The following is a 19770-nucleotide window of genomic DNA, read 5'->3' as shown; positions in this document are numbered from 1 at the left end:
GACAGGGGTGGCAAGTTCTCAGCTTCTGATGTGCCCTCCTCTAGATGTCGAGCCAGACTGGTTCCTGCCTGGTAAAGCATCAGTTTGTGCCAGTGCAGGCACTTAGAAACCGCATGGCAATTTAGTTTGTCAGGCAGATGTTTCTTGTCTTGACAGACGCAACCAGAACTACATGAGCATCCTGCGCTTCCTGACACTGGGAGATAAGAAACTGAGTCCGTTTAACATCACTCATCGCTTTACTCATCTATTCTGGCTGGGAGACTTGAACTACCGCGTGGAGCAGCCCCCAACGGTTAGGGATGCTGTATGAATCCCTGGGGAGAGAAAATACTGTGTTGCCATAGAAGCGCTGTCTTTTCCCAATCTAAGGCAACATGGCAGACAGTGGCAGAAATAGGGGAGGCAGAAAGGATCCCTAGGGCATAAGTGTGACACCAGTTGAGGGAGGAAAGGAAATCCCTTTTGCCCTCTCCAAGGATTAATGGACCCAGGAATGGCATCTGGCATACTCTGCTGCTCCGGGTGGCATCACTTCCCCAGACTCCTAACTCCCCTTCCCACTGTGAGTAAGCATCTGTCTGTGAACAGCTTGATGCAGAGATTGCCTTTCTGCACTATTTGGTTAGCTTTTAATGGCTCAGAACCGGCCTTCAGAAACAAGCAAGCCATAATAAATACTGGATAGGTTTCAGTAGGTGGGAGACAACAGCCAGGCTGGTGTTGATGTACATCTGGCAGTGTGTGTGCTTGTGTGGGGGTTGTGTGGGCATTTTGATGTGTGTTTTGATAGACAAATGTTTGGTCACGCAGCAAAGACTGGGGCCTTTCAGTGAAGGGAACAGTGGGAAAGTGGCAGGGGCATGGCTCTGTGAATCAGTTCAGAAGCACTTGCTGGCTCCTCACTGAAGGGAGTATTTATAAGGAGCTTTTGCATCATCTGCAGCTCTGCTGTTTCCCTGTTGGCAGGAAGCAGAGAATATTATCCAGAAGATCAGGCAGCAGCAGTATCCGGAGCTGCTGGCCTTCGACCAGCTTCTCATAGAGAGAAAGGACCAAAAGGTGTTTCTGCAATTTGGTAAGATTCTGAGGTTGTTGGCAGGTTCCTCTCCCGTTTCCACCAACTTTCTGTGCCAGACTTGATGTGGGGCAGCATGTACAGAGCAGTGCCTGTCTCAGCCAGGTGAGGGTTCTCAATGGGCCACACTGTAACAGCTATCTCTCTGTTTTAGAGGAAGAAGAGATCACTTTTGCTCCAACCTACCGCTTTGAAAGAGGCACCCGGGAGAAGTATGTTTACACCAAGCAAAAAGCTACAGGGGTAGGTGAAAACTCATGTCTCTTCAGAAGTATGTGACAGAGCAGGGAAATAACTCCTACAGAAGGAAGTGACCTAAACCAGTCTCTGCATTTTTTGCCCTTGTACTGTTCTGAAAGGAGTCAATACAAAGAAAAAGATTTGACACAGATCTGTGGTGCTTGAGCAAGTGAATTTCCTGTTCTTTTGTGAGCTGGTCCTTTCTCTTCTTCTTGACATCACTTCTCCTTTGGTTTGCAGATGAAGTACAATTTGCCATCCTGGTGTGATCGAGTGCTCTGGAAATCATATCCCATGGTGCACGTTGTGTGTCAGTCCTATGGTGGGTAGATAACAGATTGTAGATAGCAAAGCAATCAGTCTGAAGCGGAAATGATTCAGAGCACAGTCTGTAGGATCTCCCTGCACTGCCAGGCACTCAGCACAGAGGGACCTGATGTTAAACCGGGCAGAGTGGAGCCAGATCTCTCTGCCTGTAACCTTACAAGGTTGGGAATTAATTCTGATACTCTTTTCTATGCAGAATACCCCTCAGACAGTTGCAGCTGTCCAGTTTCAGGCCACACTGCAGGATCATTTTACACCAGTCATTTCTTGGCAACAACAACTTTTCCTGTGCAGTTACCATCAGGAGCTCCTTGCTTGATGGTGCCAGCAGGGTACGTGGTACTGTGTACTGCATACACAGTCCAGTCTGAGGCTGGAGCTGCAAACATCCCTCTTCTGTCAAATCGCATTCCAGAAAGACTGTGTGGTACCAAGAACCTGTTCCCTTTCTCACTGAGAAACATCACAGAAGTGCAGTGCAGGGAAGAGAGGAATCTCATAAGACCTGTTTAAAAAATGACTCAGAATTTCATTGAGTCCATGTAGGACCAAGCATCTGAGCATGATGTTGATGGTTTCCTGTGTATGGGAATGAGAAGAGGGCTGTAGATGTCTCTTGGGGTATAAGGTGGACTGCTCTGATCAGAGAGCCTATGATGATGAGGTGTGTGGTCAAGTAAGTACCTTTATGAAGTCTGTTCAGTGGACTGGGCTTGCTAGAACTCAGTGTGCACTTAGGTCAAGTCAGGACCTTGCTCAATCACTGTTAATCTTGGGCCATGAGTTGCAGTGTAGCACTGAAGCAGCACCAGTGTACTCTTCTGTGATTTCCTGCCATATTTGCACTTTAGTTAGCTGTGCAAACTGCAGAGGCAACCAGAAAGCCTGTAACTGCCTTTTGTGCTGTGAGAATCTAACACTGACAGTCGCTTGCCAAATGTTGTGTCCGTTAACCTAATCTTTATGTATTTTGACAGAAGAGTTACATTCCCAAATACTAACATGAGATTATGTAGAAACACCTTTGACTGGAGACAGTTACCACAGCGACTGTTATGTTTGCTGGAAAATTACTGAATAATATTGCTATTGCAGTGATTTCACCAGAGCAGAACATAAGGCAGTAACTCTCCTCCCTTTCTCATTGGCAGGCTGCACCACTGACATCATGACAAGTGACCACAGTCCTGTCTTCGCCACCTTCGAAGTGGGAGTCACCTCACAGTTTGTTTCCAAGAATGGTTAGTCAGTCTGGGTGCAATCATGCTGTCTTCACCTTTGGGCACAAAACACAATGCTTTGTATATGTTAAAAGAAAAAGCTGACCCTTTAAGAGTCGAAAATGCACTTTCTTTATCTCCTGTTGAAAATGCTGTTTTTTTCCCTTCTTCTTTTCTAGACTCCAAGTACACAAATTCCCAAGGGGAGATAGAGTTCCTGCACTGTTACGCCACTCTGAAGACCAAGTCCCAGACCAAGTTCTACATCGAGTTTCACTCCAGCTGCTTAGAAAGTAGGGTTTTGCCCAACTTTATTCTTTCTGTCAGAGTTTCCCGCTAGTTTGGATTAGTTCCCCTTCCTTTTGCTTGGATCTCAGTAAATAGCTGTGTGGATCACTTGTTCCAGTGCAAAAAAGGGATGTCCTAGAGATTTGTTGTAGTTTACGAATCATCCTATACTGTCAGCAATACAATCCAAAACACACAGCCATTTAGCTGTAATCCATGCTTAGACATGTAGTCTTCCACCATTTCTTCCATCTTGTTTGGCAACCTGATAATTTCTTGAAGAGAAGCACATGTTGTTCTTGCTTATTACACAGGCAATCTCTACTTAGCAAGCACATGATCAATTGCATTTCTGACTGTGCCTGCTACAAATGATCGGCTGCTTTCAAAGCAAAGCATCTGCTTTAAGCTAATAAAAATAACTGCCCTGGTTTAAAAAAGAATAAACCAGAGGATCAGCCTCAGGTGAAAGGAAAAGGAGTGATCTGACTCCATAAATGTACCCTCCAGTGCTGCAGGTTTCATTCCCTGTCCCTGTGCTGCAGGGCTGAGCCTCAGCTGTTTATGTAATGCAAGCCTACATGCCCTTGCTGTGTGTTTTTTTAAGCGGTTCCCCATCACAGGACAGCTCCTGTAAGTGGGACAGCATGCCTTCAGTGTATGCTTCATCACATTATCGCATGTCAGAGCGCCGTGTCAAAGGCAGCTCCATAAAAGATTATTTTTTGGCTGTATCGAAATTTGCATAAATTTCTATGGAAACAGTGTATTACGAATCTTAAATTAGAATTTCAAAAGTGTGCTATCTTGAGTGGCGTAGGAAGAGCTGTCATGTTCTTATCCTCCAGTCCATGTATGCACTGAGCTTCTCAGTGCCAAGTTTAACTGTAAAATAAAACCATTTAGCAATGCACCAGGAAAATCACATGTAAAGTTACTGTGTAAACATGGACCCAAAGCTCAGACTTGAAGCTTCTTAATACTTTCAAAACTTGTGTCCAATTGGGATAATAATTGTAGGCGTTTTGGAGATCTGGCATCTGAAGAGGATTCGTAGCCAAGTTCTGGTGTCTTTTTTCTGGCAAACTCCTTTCTCATCACTTTGCAGGTTTTGTGAAGAGCCAGGAAGGAGAAAATGAGGATGGGAGTGAAGGGGAGCTTGTGGTAAAGTTCATTGATGCACTTCCAAAGGTAAGCAGGGACTCCGTTTCCATATCCATATGGAAGAGAAGCCTTCCACTTGCATCCTGTTAGCAACATTAAGTCTTATATGAACGTTATTTTCAGGAACATGGCTGTGGTCTTGTTTACACTCAAAAGAGGCTGTAAGAATGCAGGATGGGCTTAAGCTAACCAGAGTGTGTTATAAGCAGGAAAGAACTTTCTTGCCAGTATACTACATAAAAAATGTCTCTTTTATACAGTATGCTTTCATCTCTATCAGGAATTCTGCTGGCGTGATCATGTCACTCAGGAGTGTGAACTTCTTCTCACACTTCTAGTGAACACAACTATGCTGACAAGTCTTTTAAGCAGGCCCTATTAGTTTTTATGTTTTAGATGGAAGAGAAGACAAAGAGCAGCTCTACCCTGGAGTTTCTCTGCCCTGTCAGGCAAAGTTTTTCTCAGTATTTTATAGAAAAGTTGACTATTTTTTACCTGTGTTAAAAAAGACCATCAGTGGCCAGACATAGTGTTCCATGCGTCAGTGTCAGAGACAAGTCCCACCCTTGAGATCAGAGCTCTTCTCCATTTTCTGTCATGGCGAGAGCTGGAAGTATTATCAGAGCTCCTGGATTTGGAGTAAACATACATGTCAGTGCCCTTCTGAAAAGTTAACAAATGCTGACTTTGGAAAGAGTGCCTTAACACTGAAAGATTGGGGAAAGGCTGTACAATAAGTGATTGTAACAACAACCAAACAGATTTTGGGGACCAAACTGAATCAAAGTCCAGATCACTTCCTCCTAGAGCAGTTTTTAGTCCTGCACTGCAGAAGAAAATTGCAGCTTAGGCCGTTAGTGTTTGATTTGTAGCATTCCATCTGCGGTGCTGGGAGTGAGAGTGGGGGGACTCTAAAAGTATGTAGCCTCCTACCACAGATCTCCAAACATCATCAAAGAGGCTGATCCTAGAGGTGGCATGATATCCTCATCCGTTTGTCCAGCTGAGCTCTGCTCATTTGGGACTGAGGCACAGGGATAACTGTGTTCATGTAGCCCACCTATTGTATTGACCCACATTAACTTGTCTTTGCAGCTGACTCCCATTATTTCAGACCCAGAATACCTTCTGGATCAACACATCCTGATCAGCATTAAGTCATCAGACAGTGATGAATCTTACGGTAAGTGTTTAGCTCTAAAGTTCTAGATGAGTCAAAATCTACTTAGAGTTTTCCAAACTGCTGAAGGAGTGGGAGAGAACAGAAGTTACTCTTATAGACTGAACGTCCATGATGCTCTGACTTCTGATTTGGAACTCAATACACACAAGAATACATTCTGGGGAATAATTTGTGAGCTAAGGATGATTAGAAGCAAATTAACTTGAAGCAACAATCTGTGTGAGCTTTACCAGCCCCAAAAGAGCAATGGCTTAAAAAGAAAGTACAGAAATTAATTCAGGAGTCAATCTGTTTAAATTAGTTAACTCAAAACATACAAATCCTCTTTTATGGATTTGGCTCATGTTTTCTTTACCACTAATGGAAGCTCAGAACCCTGTAGCCACCTGCAGCTGTCTCCAATGCCCAAATCCTTCACACATATGTGAAGAAGTGAAATGAATGCTGCTGATTTCTCCAGGGACATTACATTCCTTACTGTGATCCAGAGCAGATTCTCTCCGGTAATCTCAGCCCTGTCAGCACAGTGAGAGTAGATGACTGACAGGAGAAAAATACTTCAATGCTTTTTTTTCCCAGTCCCAGGCTCGTTGTCTCCTTGTCTCTAGGGGAAGGCTGCATTGCCCTGCGAATAGAAGCAACAGAATCCTTAGTTCCTATCCATACTGTGCTGACACACCATGGTGAGAAAACAGGAGTCTTCCAAGGTGAAATCAAGCTACAGACATCACAAGGAAAACAGAGAGAGAAACTGTATGGTAAGGAATGAGATTATCTCTGCAGTGCTCACCCCAGAGAATATCCATCTCTAAATACATCTGTCAAAGAACTGAAAATTATCCTTGCAGTGCTTTTAGTCCAAAGAGGCAAGAACTTTTGATGCTGACTGCAAGATATGAGTATCCTTAGTTCTCAGGAGTATACGTGTGCTCTTTCGGAAAGGCACAGAAATGTGATTTGTTTTTTTTCCTTTTTCATCATTCAAGTAAATTCAGCAGACTGAGAGAGCCCCCTGTCTGTCACTAATACTGGTTTTATTGAATGGCGATGCCTTAGTTCCACTTGTGGCCATATGATAAGGTGCCGAAGCTTGCCCTGTTCTGGTCATCCTGGGGGAACATCAACAAAGAGCATATGAGGCTCTCAAGTAGCACTCCTTAGCTAAAGGATCACAACCCTGCTCATTTTCATCTTGCTACCTGTTGTTCTCTTTCAGAGTACAAAAGCAGCCTCTTTACATTTACTATTATTCTCGATGGTAAAATGATCTTAATGTGGCTGTTTGGTGGATCATGACCTTTCTATTTCAAGAAACACAATTTTTCCTGTGTCATATTGTTGAAAGTAATACCATCAACTGCTTAAAACTGTCATTCTGATAGTCAAGAGAGATGCCTTAATACAAGCAGTAACACAGAAAACTTATGCAATCATACTGTGAAGCTGCCAAAACACTTTTTAATGCCTTTTCTTTCCTTCAGATTTTGTCAAGATTGAACGTGATGAAATTGCTGGGCAGAAACCAAAGAATAACAGCAACTTAGAGCCTAGCAAAGACTGGGATCAGACTAACAGGTAAAGGACAAGTGTGTGAGCTGGTTATGGAAAAGTAGTTGACTCAATAAAGGCAAAGCTGTGCTTGCTGTGGGAGCAGTATTAATAGGCATGCTGAGCACTGGGAAGCTGCCTTTGTGGCTCTCTGGTCAGGGCTGGTCAATGCTTCTGTGCCCAAAGCTTCACAAACTGAGAATGCATTAGTCAGGGTAGGTTCCTGCATCTCACTTAAAGAGGGACCTTTTATTTCCAACAGAAAGTCAAAATCTACTCATCTGGTGGCCAGAGAGGCAGCAGCCATTGCTCGCTACTGGGGGAGTGCTTCCTCTTCTCCAGACAACTTGGGAAAGGAGGACACATTACGGTAATCTTGTTGCTTCACCTCTGCCGGCTTGGGGTGGGAAGCTGTGCTCACACTGCCTGTCTTTTCCTTCCCAAGAATCACAGGCTTACAGCTTCATAGGCGCATTTCTTTGCAGGCAACTTCCTGCCTTCTCCCTGCTAGACTATATAGGTACACCTCAAAAGACCTCTCCTGTTGTTCCTTATTCCTATGCTGTGCAATGCTGCCCAGTGCTGCCATTTGCCTCTTGCTTGGAGCCATTCTGCTACAGCTTCCAGCTGAACTGCTGGGCCTAGAAACCTGTATAAGCCTCTGAGTGCTCTCTGCAGCCTGGAAATGGAAGTGCCTGTGACAGCCAGGGAAACTATTTGGTGCTGGGACCTTGACCCAGCTGCTTCCTCTCCAATGACCCAGGGCAGAGAGAGGCACTAACAGGACTCCTACTTATTCTCTGATTCCAAAGCATCAGTGGCCAAAAAAATAAGTAGGTGGCACTAAATCTAAGCACTTAGTGGGCACTAACTCCTTTAGATCTGGCAGGGAGACAAGAAACGTATTTGTTCATGTGTCTTCCTAACAGTTTTTTTTCTCTTCAGCAGCTCCACTCCCACAGACATCAGCAACCCCAACTACCTGGGGATGGCTGCTTTCTCTCAGCAGCCGTCTGCAACTAGCCAGCTTAAGCAGATACCTTCACCAGACCAACCACCTGCTCTCTGGAGCTACGAGCAGCAGCCCAAAGAGACTACATCTGTAATGGGACAGAGTCAGTCATCCTCCACATCACCTTCTGTGTCACCTCTATCTCCAAAACCATCTCTCCAGCCTACAGTAAACAGAAGCATTTGTAGTCGGAGCCAAGAGTACCTGTAAGTCTTTGAGTTGAGTACCCTCTCTTCTGTCATTCTGCACAGTCACTGTTTCATGATCTGTAGAGAATTCAAGGTGCTGCATATTCTCTCAGACTTTCATCTCCAGAATTAGAGAAAGATAACTGAGGGTCACAAGTGCAGCACATCACATATTCAAAGAAAACTAGTATAGCTAGTTTTGTGAAAGGAAAACACAAAATATATGTGTAAATTTCATTCTCTACCAAGAGAAAAGAAGGAAAAGGCCACAGAGTTGGTAACAAAGAAGAAAAGGGAAGAGTGACATAGATCTTTCCACTGGATGTGAAGGAGGAGAGCTCCTTCACATGTCCTGTGTGAAGTACTTAAACCGAATTTCTGTGTACACCACTACACAAGTGTCCAGTTTGCCGTAGAAGTTAGTGTCCATCTACTGCATCTGTCACAAGTCTTGATGCAGAATTTTCATCCAGCAATTGAAAATATCCCATCCATATGCATCTAAGTAAAGTGATGAGGCTATTCCACCCCAGTGCTGTACACACTGTCCTTGTTCAGACCTTCTTTTCATAGTGACAGATGCTTCCTGTGTCTGGGCTATAGTTCACTAGTAAATGGATGTTGCACTCCATAAGCCAGAACTTGCAGAATTCAGAGCTGCAAGCAGTGCCTCAATCTGTTATGCACCTGACAAGGCTTCATCATGGTCTCAGCTCTTTTCTCCTGCATGTACTGACTTCCAGAAAATAACTTGAAGAAAGCAGCACAACTCATTTGAAGACTTCCAAAGAATATGTGCCACTCACACCTATTCTCCTCTGTTCAGTGATATTGTGGCTGATCTTTTAAGAATCATGATGGCTCTCCAGATGAAAGCCTTGCCAAATCAGGTCAAGTCACATAAAACCCACAAAACCTCCCTTGTCCCACTGTATAGCTGTGCTGTCATTCCAGTCTGAGCCCCAATTCAAAGGCCTCAGCTGTGAATGAACAATGATTGCCTCACCTACAGAATTATAGCTGTTACTCGTATATAGTGCATTTGAGTGCATCAAGGAGTCTTATCCCTTCCCCAGGAATACCATGTAACATTGGTAGCGAGAGGAGATTGACCTAGTTGTAAAATGCTACAGTATGATGTGAGCTATGACTCAGCTAACTGTCCAGACAGACGTTTCAATCCTTTCTGCCAAATCTGAATATTCTTTTTAGTATTTAAATTCAGATTTGTGAGTGTCACAGAGCCTTCAGAGCACTTGACACAGTTTGGCTCAGTAGCTTATCTCTGTTTAAAGAGAAGCCAATTACCACTTGACAAAGACTGTAGTCCAGCAGGGAGTTTATACAGTACCATGCTTATCTGGTCTCTGCTGTCATATTAATAATGATTAAACAAAGTAAAAACAATGCAAAATTCTGTTCTCTTCCCAAATTTTACTGTTATCCTGCCACCCCTTTGCACAGTCTGTTCAGTCTTGCTATGCTCATTTCCTATTCACTTTCTGTTTAAATCAGTCTCTTGCCTGCTTTTTACAAGTCTCTCTTTACAATGCTTTGATGACTATAGGCCACCTGAACTGGGGAAAACCATAGCAGAGCCTTCACTTCAGGAGGAGGGGCAGCAAAAGCCAGAGATGTTTGAGAACCCACTGTATGGCTCTATGGGGTATAAGGGCAAGGTGGCACCAAAGAAAGAGCAGGACTACCCCAAGGCCTCACGAAAAGAGCAGCCACCACTGCCTGATCAGAGCTGTCATCTCACAAAACCCCAGGAGCCTGAGAGCAGCAAGACCCCCAGCAAACAGCCATCACCACCTTTCCTGGTCCCCACACAGCGCTTTCGGTCCTATACCTGCTCTGGCCAATCCGAAGAAAAGAATACAGGTGAAAAGACTCAAGGCAAGCTGAAGATTACCACACCATTAGAAAACTCAGCACCGCTCAAAAAGCTAGTCAAGCCATTGAGGTCTGAAGTCAGCCCAAGTGCCCAGGGGCAGCAGAACAAACCGCCCCTTCCCTCGAAGAGCCAGGCAGTGCTGGACATGCAGAACTCCAAGGGGCGAGACTATCGGGACAGTTCAGAGCTGCCTCACTCTGGGAAGCATTGGACAGAAGAAGGACCGGTCAGCAGGACAACTACACCGGTGTGTTACTTGTGGCAGTGGGGCAGGGTAGAAGTTGGCCTCACAGCAGAATGCTGCTAGAGTAGCACTGGCTTAATCACTCTGCCCTTGCTCTGCCTTTCCTAACCAAGCTCAGAGCACTGTCCCACAAGCCTACAGGGCCTGCAGAGGAGGGAGTGTCGTACAGCAGTATTGCTGCAGAAGATGTCATGTTGCAAAGCCATAGTTTTGCATGTAGTTTTAATTTCTTCTGAAATGTTTAAACTTGATGGCCAGAACAGGAACACAAATAGTCAGCTACTTCATTATTGCTCCTTTGGTGCATGCTGCATTATGCCTGAAAATGTCCACAGCACAAACCTACAGCACAAACCTACAGTATTGGCTAAGAGATGTGCTTTGCTATAAATAATAAAAAGATGATTAAAAGTAGTTATCCGTGGGAAGCATTTATCAGCTTAGAACAGCGGTGTCCAAACCCATTACTGAACCCCCCACAGAAATAATCACACATCTACTTCTCTGGGTGGTGGGGTTTTGGGGGGCAGAAGGTTCTTTTTTTTCTTGGTTTTGGGGTTTCTTTTGTTTGTTGGCTTTGGTTTTGTTTGGGGGTTTTTGTTTGTTTTGTGGAAGGTTCTTCTGACTTTTTTCTTTTTTTCTTTCTTGTGGGTTTTGTTTGTTTGTGGGGGTTGGGGTTGTTTTTTTGTTGGCTCGGGTTTTTTCTCCTCCAGAACATCACGAGCTGGATGAGAAGAAGCAGGGGAGGTCATAGTAAATGGGCTTGGGAGAAAACAAGATCCCACTTGAGTGAGCTGTAGGATTGTGGTTTTTTTTGCTTCTCAATCAAGACTTTGAGAATTGACACTAGATGTCTTCTCTTGTGTCCACAGTGACAATGACACAGCAGATGGCACCCTAGGAGGAATCCTGATGGGAAGAAAGATGGAGATCGCTGCTTGGTTCACACTGATGTCCTCTGGTCTGGTTCTTAAAAGACTGGGCAGTTTTACTTCTGAGGGTGTATCCGTCCCTATGATTATGAAAATATTCGAGCTGAGAAGTTTATCCTATGTTACTCAGAACAAGAGGAGCCGGGACCACAATACCAAATGCAAGTTACCCTTTTATAGTGTCACCCTGGTACTTCTGTTAAGAGGCAGGTGATTCAGTACACACATTAGTAAACGTTCTGAAAAAGAGGAAGGTACAGTAAAAGGCCCAAGAGACAGAAGGGGTGTATTTAAAGAGCTTCCTTTCCAAAAAAGGCAAAATTTTTATTTTGTGTTACAGAATCCCTACTGAAGAGTGATGTGTAAAAGAAAGCATTTTGAAAGCGGTACAGCTCCAAAAGCACGTCCTGTCTGTGGAGCAAGGAGTTAGGGGAGGGTGGGAAAACAGTTGGAATGGCAGATACCGATGTCACACACTGCCAATGGAGCCAGTTTTGCCTCTAGCATTAGCTGGCAGGTTGCATTCATGCATGATTCATGCGGAGTGTGAGGGCTGGCCCTTGGCACTGTGGCTCTTTTTCTTTCTAGCAGGTAGTGCTTTTGTACCCCTAACAAACAAAGGGAGCTATCAGAAACACATGCAGGAATGGGAGAATAGGCAGGACCCATAGGCAGTCCAGGAGTATAGCTGCCTGAAGGGATGGACAGCAGTCATTCCAGCCAGTCTTACAGCAAGCGCTCTGGTTTTGAAGGACAATGGCCAGCTGGTTTTGTAGCATTCTGAATAGATTAATGCTGACCTTACTGTACACTTAAGTACAATGACTGAGAATGAATAATGTTCACATACTTGTAATATCTGTTATATTCACATTAAGTATTAATGCTGTGGTTACAATTAGGCTATGCCTGTTTGTGACTTAATTGTTGCTATTGTTTCCATGTTGGTTACTTAAAAAAGTAATAAAATATTCACCTTTCTGATCATTTTTTTCTGAAAATTCAGCACTGCCTGCCATGATTCAGCTTCAGTTGGGTGCTACACTCAGTGACTGTAGTCCCTGCCCAGAAGAAACACCAAAGCATCAAGGAGCGCCCAGAGATAAAACCGAGGACATATTTGTGTGTGTGTGTGTGTGTGTGTGTGTGCACAGACCCTTCGTGGATACAACTTGTTTAAAAACTCTAGCACCTGTTAGCAGGTACAGTTACAGTTGTGTGAGTATAGAAAATGCACAGTAATTTTACTGGAGCAGAAGATGCTGAGCATAGGCTTGTGAGACTGGGTGGGAAAGGTAGAAACCTTCTAAAAAGAGAGGTTTTTCTGCCATGCAGGTTAGAGTTTCAAGGCATCATTACTGAAACACCTGGCACTCCACCTAGAAGTCAGCAAGACAGGCCATGAATTTACATTCCTCTTGCTTTATTCAACAGAGTCCTCTCTCTGTAATCCTCGTAATTCAATAGCTGTGGTATTTCCCTGAACCTGGGGAGAGTTTCACTTTTCCAGATTGCAGAATAATTCATACAGCCACAGAGTAAAACTTTCTTGGAGCAGGAGAACTTTCTGTGCAATATGGAGTGGGATCTCCATGCTAATCCTGTGTTCTTTTATGTTCAGAGATGGAAATGTGACAGGATTTCTACAAAGCGTTTTTAACTTCTCAACAAGGAGACAGGGTCAGATTTTCTGTGTTTATCCACCAACTTCCTAAGCTCTAGAAAAGAAAGTAGATTCCCCAAAGTTTGCAAAATAAAAGTTTGATATAAAGCAAATATAGCTTCTTGCAAAAATATTCTCCTGTTTGGCAATACTGCTTAAAACTGGCACAGATTTGCGAATGAGCAGTTTAAGAACACGGGACTTACTAAGGCATAACATCCAGGTACTTGATCTGGCCTGTCCTTTAGAAGGGTGTATTGCTGGGGGAGGAGAGAAGCTCTCTGCAGAGTTTCCTGCAGTAAGAAAATGCATTTCTATTCCCATGCTAAGAATGCATTACCTACTAGATTGAGAGCTGGGTAAAAGTTATCACTTGTGTCTCCAAAGAGAGTCTGAGGTATCCTCTGTATCAGGAATGATGGAAAATGCCACCAGACATTTTGCAAGTGGAAAACGTGCAAAAGGACGTTCAGTAAAGAGTTTTCTGAGGCCTCTGCAGAAGAGAGTTCTCAGGTGAGCAATTTAGACACAGAGTGGTAGAGACAGGCTGGTGCAAAAAAAGTAGGGGTACACTACACAATATTTGTCTCTATGGTAAGACTAGCAGAACCTTGAGATGGCAGAATTGGTCACACCAACTGTGAGAGCTTCCCAGATGTGAATATTAGAAAATCTAAACTTAACAAATGTCTTGTGCTTATGTTTGTTTCATTTGTGCCTTCTGTCATAATGCCTTTAATATTTAAAGGTTTTACTGCCTTGTGTCCTGAACCAGATGAAACCTGGACTGAACAGGAGCTTCTTCTTTACCTTGTGTCCCTGGGCTTATGAACCTCTTGCCAAACCAGGCACATTATTCTGCAAGCTCTTTTATTGTCCAGTTAAGTTGGTACAGACAGTACAAGTAGAAGAAATGAAGGGTCTGAATTGACCAGTTTTCCTCAGGTGTAATACCTGTCTGCAACCTTCCAGCATCCTTTAACTTCTTAAAATAGCTGCAGTCATAGTGTACTTATTTCAGGGGAGACCCAGCTGTCAGAAATGCTTTAAGTTCCAAGTTACAGGATGTAATGTGTAGAACACAGTAACTTTAAAATCCTGTTTCCTGCCAGCACCTGATGCATCTAACGCAAGCCTCTGCATCCTCTCAACTGTGAAACTATCACAGGGCACTGTTAAATCTCTTCCTAAAATGCTGTATTTGGCTAAATTTTTCCCTCCTGTTGAAAATAGGGTCTTATAGAAAATGGCTCAAGGAGGAGGGAAAACAGAAGGAAAAAAACCCAAAACAAATGAAGACAAGTTAGTCCCTCCAAAATAGCAAGGGGATAATTTTGATGTTGGTTACAAATTATGATGCTTAGGCCTCTAGTCTGCTGGGACCAAACACTCTTTTTCTGTACAGCTTAAAACAAAGCGTTTAGTCACTATCTTTCAGGTTTTTTTTTAAACTAAAGTTCATCCTAAAGTTTTTGTGTTTTTCTGTTTTCCTTGTCATAGTACAGTTAAATTAGGGGTATCTTGTAAAAAAATTAATTGATTCCTCCCCCCCCCCCCCAATCAATTTTTATAATTTATTCGGAGAAAACTCCAGGAACAAACTCACCAACAGAATTTCAAGTTGACAAGCGGGTATTCTTTACTGTGGCGCCGGGAGGCACGGGGGATAGCTCCTGGTAACGTGTGTCCCCGAATTGCTATACAGGTCATCCTTATATGGTCACCGAGCATATTACATCATTTCCTCAAAAGTTTCCGGCATGCATACAAAAATGTGGTGGTCTTTAAGGGTCGTTTACTTTTCCCAACAAGCTTAATTAACATTACAGACAGACATAGCAATCATCCTGCCCTTCTACTTATCAGTTAGTTTAACTGCTCTCATCCTGGACATCCGCTAGTCCAGGATACTCACTAGTAGATGCTTACACCAGCTTAATGGGTTTATTAACACCCCAAGCATAGCAATCATCCTGTCCTTTTACTTACCAGTTAGTTTATCTGTGCCCACCCTGGACATCTGCTAGTCCCAGATACTCCCCATCCCCAGGTCCTGTCCTTCTATTCTGCTTTTCTCACACCTTTTGTACTGAGGTCCTGAGGGCCTGAAACTATGTCAACTACCTTCAAGTGCCGCAGTTATTTTCCATTACAAAGCCATCAAACTTAACATTACTTAGAACTGATTATATTTTGTATTTTTGTGTCTCATAATGAAGGCTCAGTTACTTGTGCATGATTAAACTGTGGGTGTTAGGACTAGCTAACTGACCAAAGTGACTCAGGGCAATTCCCAGAGACCTCCTAACCAATGACTCCAGATGGCAATAGACTGGATATGCACAATATCCAAATACTTATTTATTTTCCTAATTTCTGCCTAAGAGAAATACACACTTTTCCCTCTGGGGCATTTGCTGAAGACACTCCATCCCTCCCCTCATTTGTTATATCCCTTGCTGATAACATAAATGAGAAATGCAGCTAGTGGACTGTGCATCAGGAAAGTTTAGGTGATGGTGAAGGCTTCTCTTTATCTGCAGTTATAACTGACAGTTTGGTGCCATAATATATGTCAGCTGCATCTGTGTGGTGCTTGTTTTGTGGTGGCTGAAATATTTAATGAAGGAGTCGATGACTTTCCCTATTTTCTGTGCACAGCTGAAGCAAGAGCCCTGTACAACTGGAACTGTCTCGTAACTGCTCACATCTGCCACCCAAGTGCCTATGGAGGGGGCTCATTATGCAAGTGATACAGAATCCAAATAGTCATTTCAACATGCCAAATTTCCCTAGCGAAGAAAAGGTGTTAGCTGTAGGGGTACAAGATGTTCTTTCTCTCTCTCTCTCTATATATATAAGCAAACATCAGTTTATTATTCACATGAATATGAAAAAGATCTCCTTTCTAATTCCACAGAGTGCATGTGGTGTGTTTCAAATGTGTCTCTTAATAAGAAGTATTTTAAGATTGCATTTGTGTCAAAACTTGTGAAGTCTTTCAGAAGCTCTTTCACAGCTGAATCCCAGGTTGACTGAAGCGATTTCTTTTCACCTACTGTAATTTGCTTTATTTTCTTCTGATGCATCACCAAATTTCCCTGAACTTCTATTCTCAGTTCACCACCATTATCCTGTTTTATTAATTTAATTTGAGCTCCCAAGTCAGCTAAACAAAAGGTACATTAGACATGCAGAGATTAATTCAGCTCAGCAGAACCATCCGCTGGTTCATAATGTCATGTGTGTGAATGCAGTCTATATTGAAGCCATGGTTTATTTCTGTCCCAGTTCTGCTTCACTTTATTTCAGCTTCTAGACCTGGATAAAGGTTTTTGTCCAAAAACACTCAGTTTCTGCAAACGCACAGAAGGGCTTCAGTGTATCCTTTTCGATCAAAAATAACATTGCTCTGTAGCATTCAGAAAACTGTAATCAAAACTCTAATCTCAAAATCCCTGTTTTTCAGCAGATATCAGGAATACTAGCCATGAGCATTTGCTGAGATTTGGGGGCTGGACTTGAGGATCTCCAGAGGCCCATCCAGTCTCAACTATTTTCTGCTTCTGTGTTTATACTTAAATGAAGTTATTCTGTGCCAGAGATGGTGATCTGCTACACGTTATGGTTATTACTAACATTTTATTGCATTTTTTACAGGGTCTGGTGTAGATTGCATATAGAATAAATTAATCTCTGATCATAAAGCATTACATTATATCATAACTAATAGAGATATAGATTGCACACAACAGAATAGTAAATGGTTGACTTTTGGAAAAGAATTAATGAATCAAAAAGGATGAAGCAGACGGGGTCCAGCAACAAGCAGGAGGTTGCAGTAAAGCAACCAGTGAAGTAGAGACTGTGGCATAAGAGAGGATCCAGCAGAAAGCAGGTGGGTAAAAGCCATCTCTAACAGAAAGGTCGAGCCAGAGAAGGGACAAAGGAACAGCAAAGAAACTGGAAAAGAAACAAGAGACCTTTGTAACAGACAGGATGAAGAGTTAGCATGGAAATTATGTCTGCTTGGTACTTTACAGCAATTTGCATCTTCACAATTACAGCTTGTAAGCACAAAGAAAAAGACAAGATGTGGGAAATGTTCCTTCTTTTCAAATGTAAACTCCAAGATCCAAAACAAAGGCTAATTTGAAAATGGAGCTTTGAATTTAATTTAGCCTTTGGGGAGCACACTGGTGATCAGCATCTTCCCAGAAAATGAGTATTTCCAGTTCTGTCATGGTTTAAGCTGCTGGATTTGGGTCAGAAAGAGCATGTCAAAACATGACCCTCTCAGCATAGAATTTCTGAAAAATTAGACTTGAAGGGACCCATGTAATCCATTCCCCATGCCAGCAAAGCATAAACTGCTAAATTCTTCATGGGGAAATGCTTTTACTGGCCTAACACACCTCCAGTGTAGAAGTTTCTCATCTTCCTCGAGCAGTCTGTTTCAGAGCTTCACCTGCCTTTCCAGCCTTTCCTTGTCTCTAGTGGGCATTTCTGGTGGACTTCAAGCACTTTTGAAATCTAATCTTATCCCCCATGAACAAGCAGATCAGGTTATTGTCTTCATATTCTGACACGCTATGTTTACATACTGCTGTCATGTTCCACATCAGCTTCCTCCTCTTTAGCTTAAACAGTCCCAACTGCCCAAATCTTTCCTCTGGGCCACTCCTTATATGTATTTTGGCCATTCCTTCTAGGCTACTTTGACACTCCGGATTTTTCTTGACATGTGCCGGCTAAAGCTGGACATGTCTCCATCAGAAGCCTTGCTCTTGCTGACTAAAAGGGAAGGATCATTTCATGTCCCTTGTTGACAACAGCCCTGTTTATCTCAGAGACAAGGTTTGCCTGTTTCGTGATAGTATGCTGTTGCTAACCCATGTTCAGCTGGTGAGCCAATACAAACCCTAGGTCCTTTTCTATAGATTTTTCTGCATTCGTGTGTTCAGTTCCTCCTGCCTGAGGTAGTGCCTTTCATTTATCATTGCTGAACGTCATCCTGTTCTTCAAGAGAATTTTGACCTGGAAACCTGCTCTCCAGCTTAGTTGCAGTCTTCAGTCTCTGCATACGAAACTGCAGCTGCTGCAGGTGTTAGAGTGGAGCTTGCCACCAGAAAGAGAAATGGATCTAGAAGCATGACAGAGACCTCACAAAATGGACAGCACCTTCTAGGAATGCTGGAGTTACAGGAAGTGCTGGGTGAAAATCCTTTTTAAACACAGACTATAGCATATAGCTTTTGTCTTCTGTGGCACTGGCTGACTCAACGCAGTACTGGACTACACTTAGATATTGCTGCTTCTCCACTTCCTTCTTTTGTAAGTAATACAATACAAATGGTTGTAACCTGGGGTTAAGGAGGACACTATGCCTCATGTGGTGGTGAGTTTAATCTCAGCTAGGATGCACAGCCTGCACCAGCTTGTGTGCTGGGAGAGCTGGTGAAGGTGTATGGCCCCACATCCAGGCACACCTGAGCACAGAAGGAAGTTGTCCCAGCATTTTTCTTTTTATCCAAGAGTCTGTGACCAGTACAGTGCATGTCTGACTGTTCTGCCTGGCTCCACTATGAACCTCTCTGACAAGCACTTCATGTCTGGCCCATCACCTGGTACAGAACTGGCCTTCACAGCAAGTCAATCAGTGAAATAGTTTTATATTAACCTTTTCTGTGCCTGTACGCAATCTGGCATGCTTGCTGCAAGAATCTCTTTAATACTTGAAATAGCCTCAATGTGTTTCCCTTTCATATCTGCTGAAGAGGGTTTATTCTCCTTTGCATTTTTTCACTTGCACAGCTACCAAACCCACAGTAAGCTTTCTGCGGGAAGTGAAGTTTCAACCTTTAGAGATGTAGAGCACAGCACACTCTCACTGGAGGCAGAGTTTTCACCTTTTCACTGTGGGATGAGTTTTCTGAACATCATTAGAGTTGTTAGAAGTCCTGAATGTTTATTCCTGAAGGAGGCTGTTGAACGAATGAGCAGATTTTAATGGTGGAGGCAGCAGAAAGGTGCTCCAGGCAGAGAAGGAAGCTACTTCCAGTCTGAATGAGCTGTTTTATCACATGTGTTCTTGAACTCTTGTTCATATGAAAAGAGAGAAAGACGACAGATGATGACATGGAGCAGGCATGTGCTATTAGAAAGACTGACAGAAGCTTTAGATGAGTTTAAGAAGAGGAACTTCATGCTGGAGTGGAAAAACCATTGTTACAAGTATCATATAAAATATAATCAGGATGTCCTGCCATTACAGATATCATAGATTACAGAAAGGTGAATATCTTTAACATAGTGTGTTTTTTCTAAGACTCAGACCTATACAGATGAAAATTAATTGGAATCCTTCCCTTGGAACAGCCTCGTTATTATTCTAAATGGTAAACACTGCGTTTCCAGTATCCAATTTATCTAATGCTTGAAAACACTTTTCCTTTCGTATTTTTTTCCATGCCAGTTCTGCTCACATTGATTCTTTCTCCTGCCCCCCTGAAAGAAGTAGTGGACAATTATCTTCTCTCCCAGTTTTAGTGGGAAAAGCCTTCTCTCAAAGATGAGCTGAAGGATTTTTGTTGGAGAGGCTGAAAGCAAGCCGTGGTTGGCCACTCAAAGGCAGTGAGGCGCTTTAGGATTGGTTATATATTAAGGCCAAGATAAAAGCATCAGGGGACAAGTAACTAAGTCTAACCCCTGTATTCTTCTCTTCTCCCTCTTTCCCCATGCTTTATGTTTGCTTTCTGCTTTCTCTGCAGAGGATTAAGATGTAGA

The 19770-nt window shown here is 43.1% G+C and overlaps 1 protein-coding gene across 2 annotated transcripts in view; it reads left to right on the top strand.

Annotated features, from left to right (window-relative positions):
* INPP5D (inositol polyphosphate-5-phosphatase D) overlaps positions 1–12308 on the top strand; it is a 53197-nt gene extending 40889 nt beyond the window's left edge. Inside the window, exons 15-28 of one of the 2 annotated variants that reach the window (XM_057429079.1) lie at positions 157–295; positions 970–1078; positions 1233–1321; positions 1559–1640; positions 2797–2886; positions 3045–3158; positions 4262–4344; positions 5413–5500; positions 6109–6258; positions 6982–7075; positions 7311–7418; positions 7994–8266; positions 9816–10392; positions 11262–12308. In XM_057429079.1, the coding sequence (XP_057285062.1) occupies positions 157–295; positions 970–1078; positions 1233–1321; positions 1559–1640; positions 2797–2886; positions 3045–3158; positions 4262–4344; positions 5413–5500; positions 6109–6258; positions 6982–7075; positions 7311–7418; positions 7994–8266; positions 9816–10392; positions 11262–11264 (1999 nt within the window). In that variant the 3' untranslated portion in view covers positions 11265–12308. The remainder of the gene's footprint in view (positions 1–156; positions 296–969; positions 1079–1232; positions 1322–1558; positions 1641–2796; positions 2887–3044; positions 3159–4261; positions 4345–5412; positions 5501–6108; positions 6259–6981; positions 7076–7310; positions 7419–7993; positions 8267–9815; positions 10393–11261) is intronic. The other variant, XM_057429080.1, reaches the window with a different exon arrangement.
* The last annotated feature ends 7462 nt before the right edge of the window (positions 12309–19770 follow it).

Source organism: Pezoporus wallicus, unplaced genomic scaffold (genome assembly GCF_028554395.1).
Source record: "Pezoporus wallicus isolate ANWC-B61680 ecotype Strahan unplaced genomic scaffold, APGP_CSIRO_Pwel_v1 contig_593, whole genome shotgun sequence".
NCBI lineage: Eukaryota > Metazoa > Chordata > Aves > Psittaciformes > Psittacidae > Pezoporus > Pezoporus wallicus.
The sequence above is the reverse complement of the archived record's forward strand: the minus strand, read 5'-3'. Positions and strand labels throughout refer to the sequence as shown.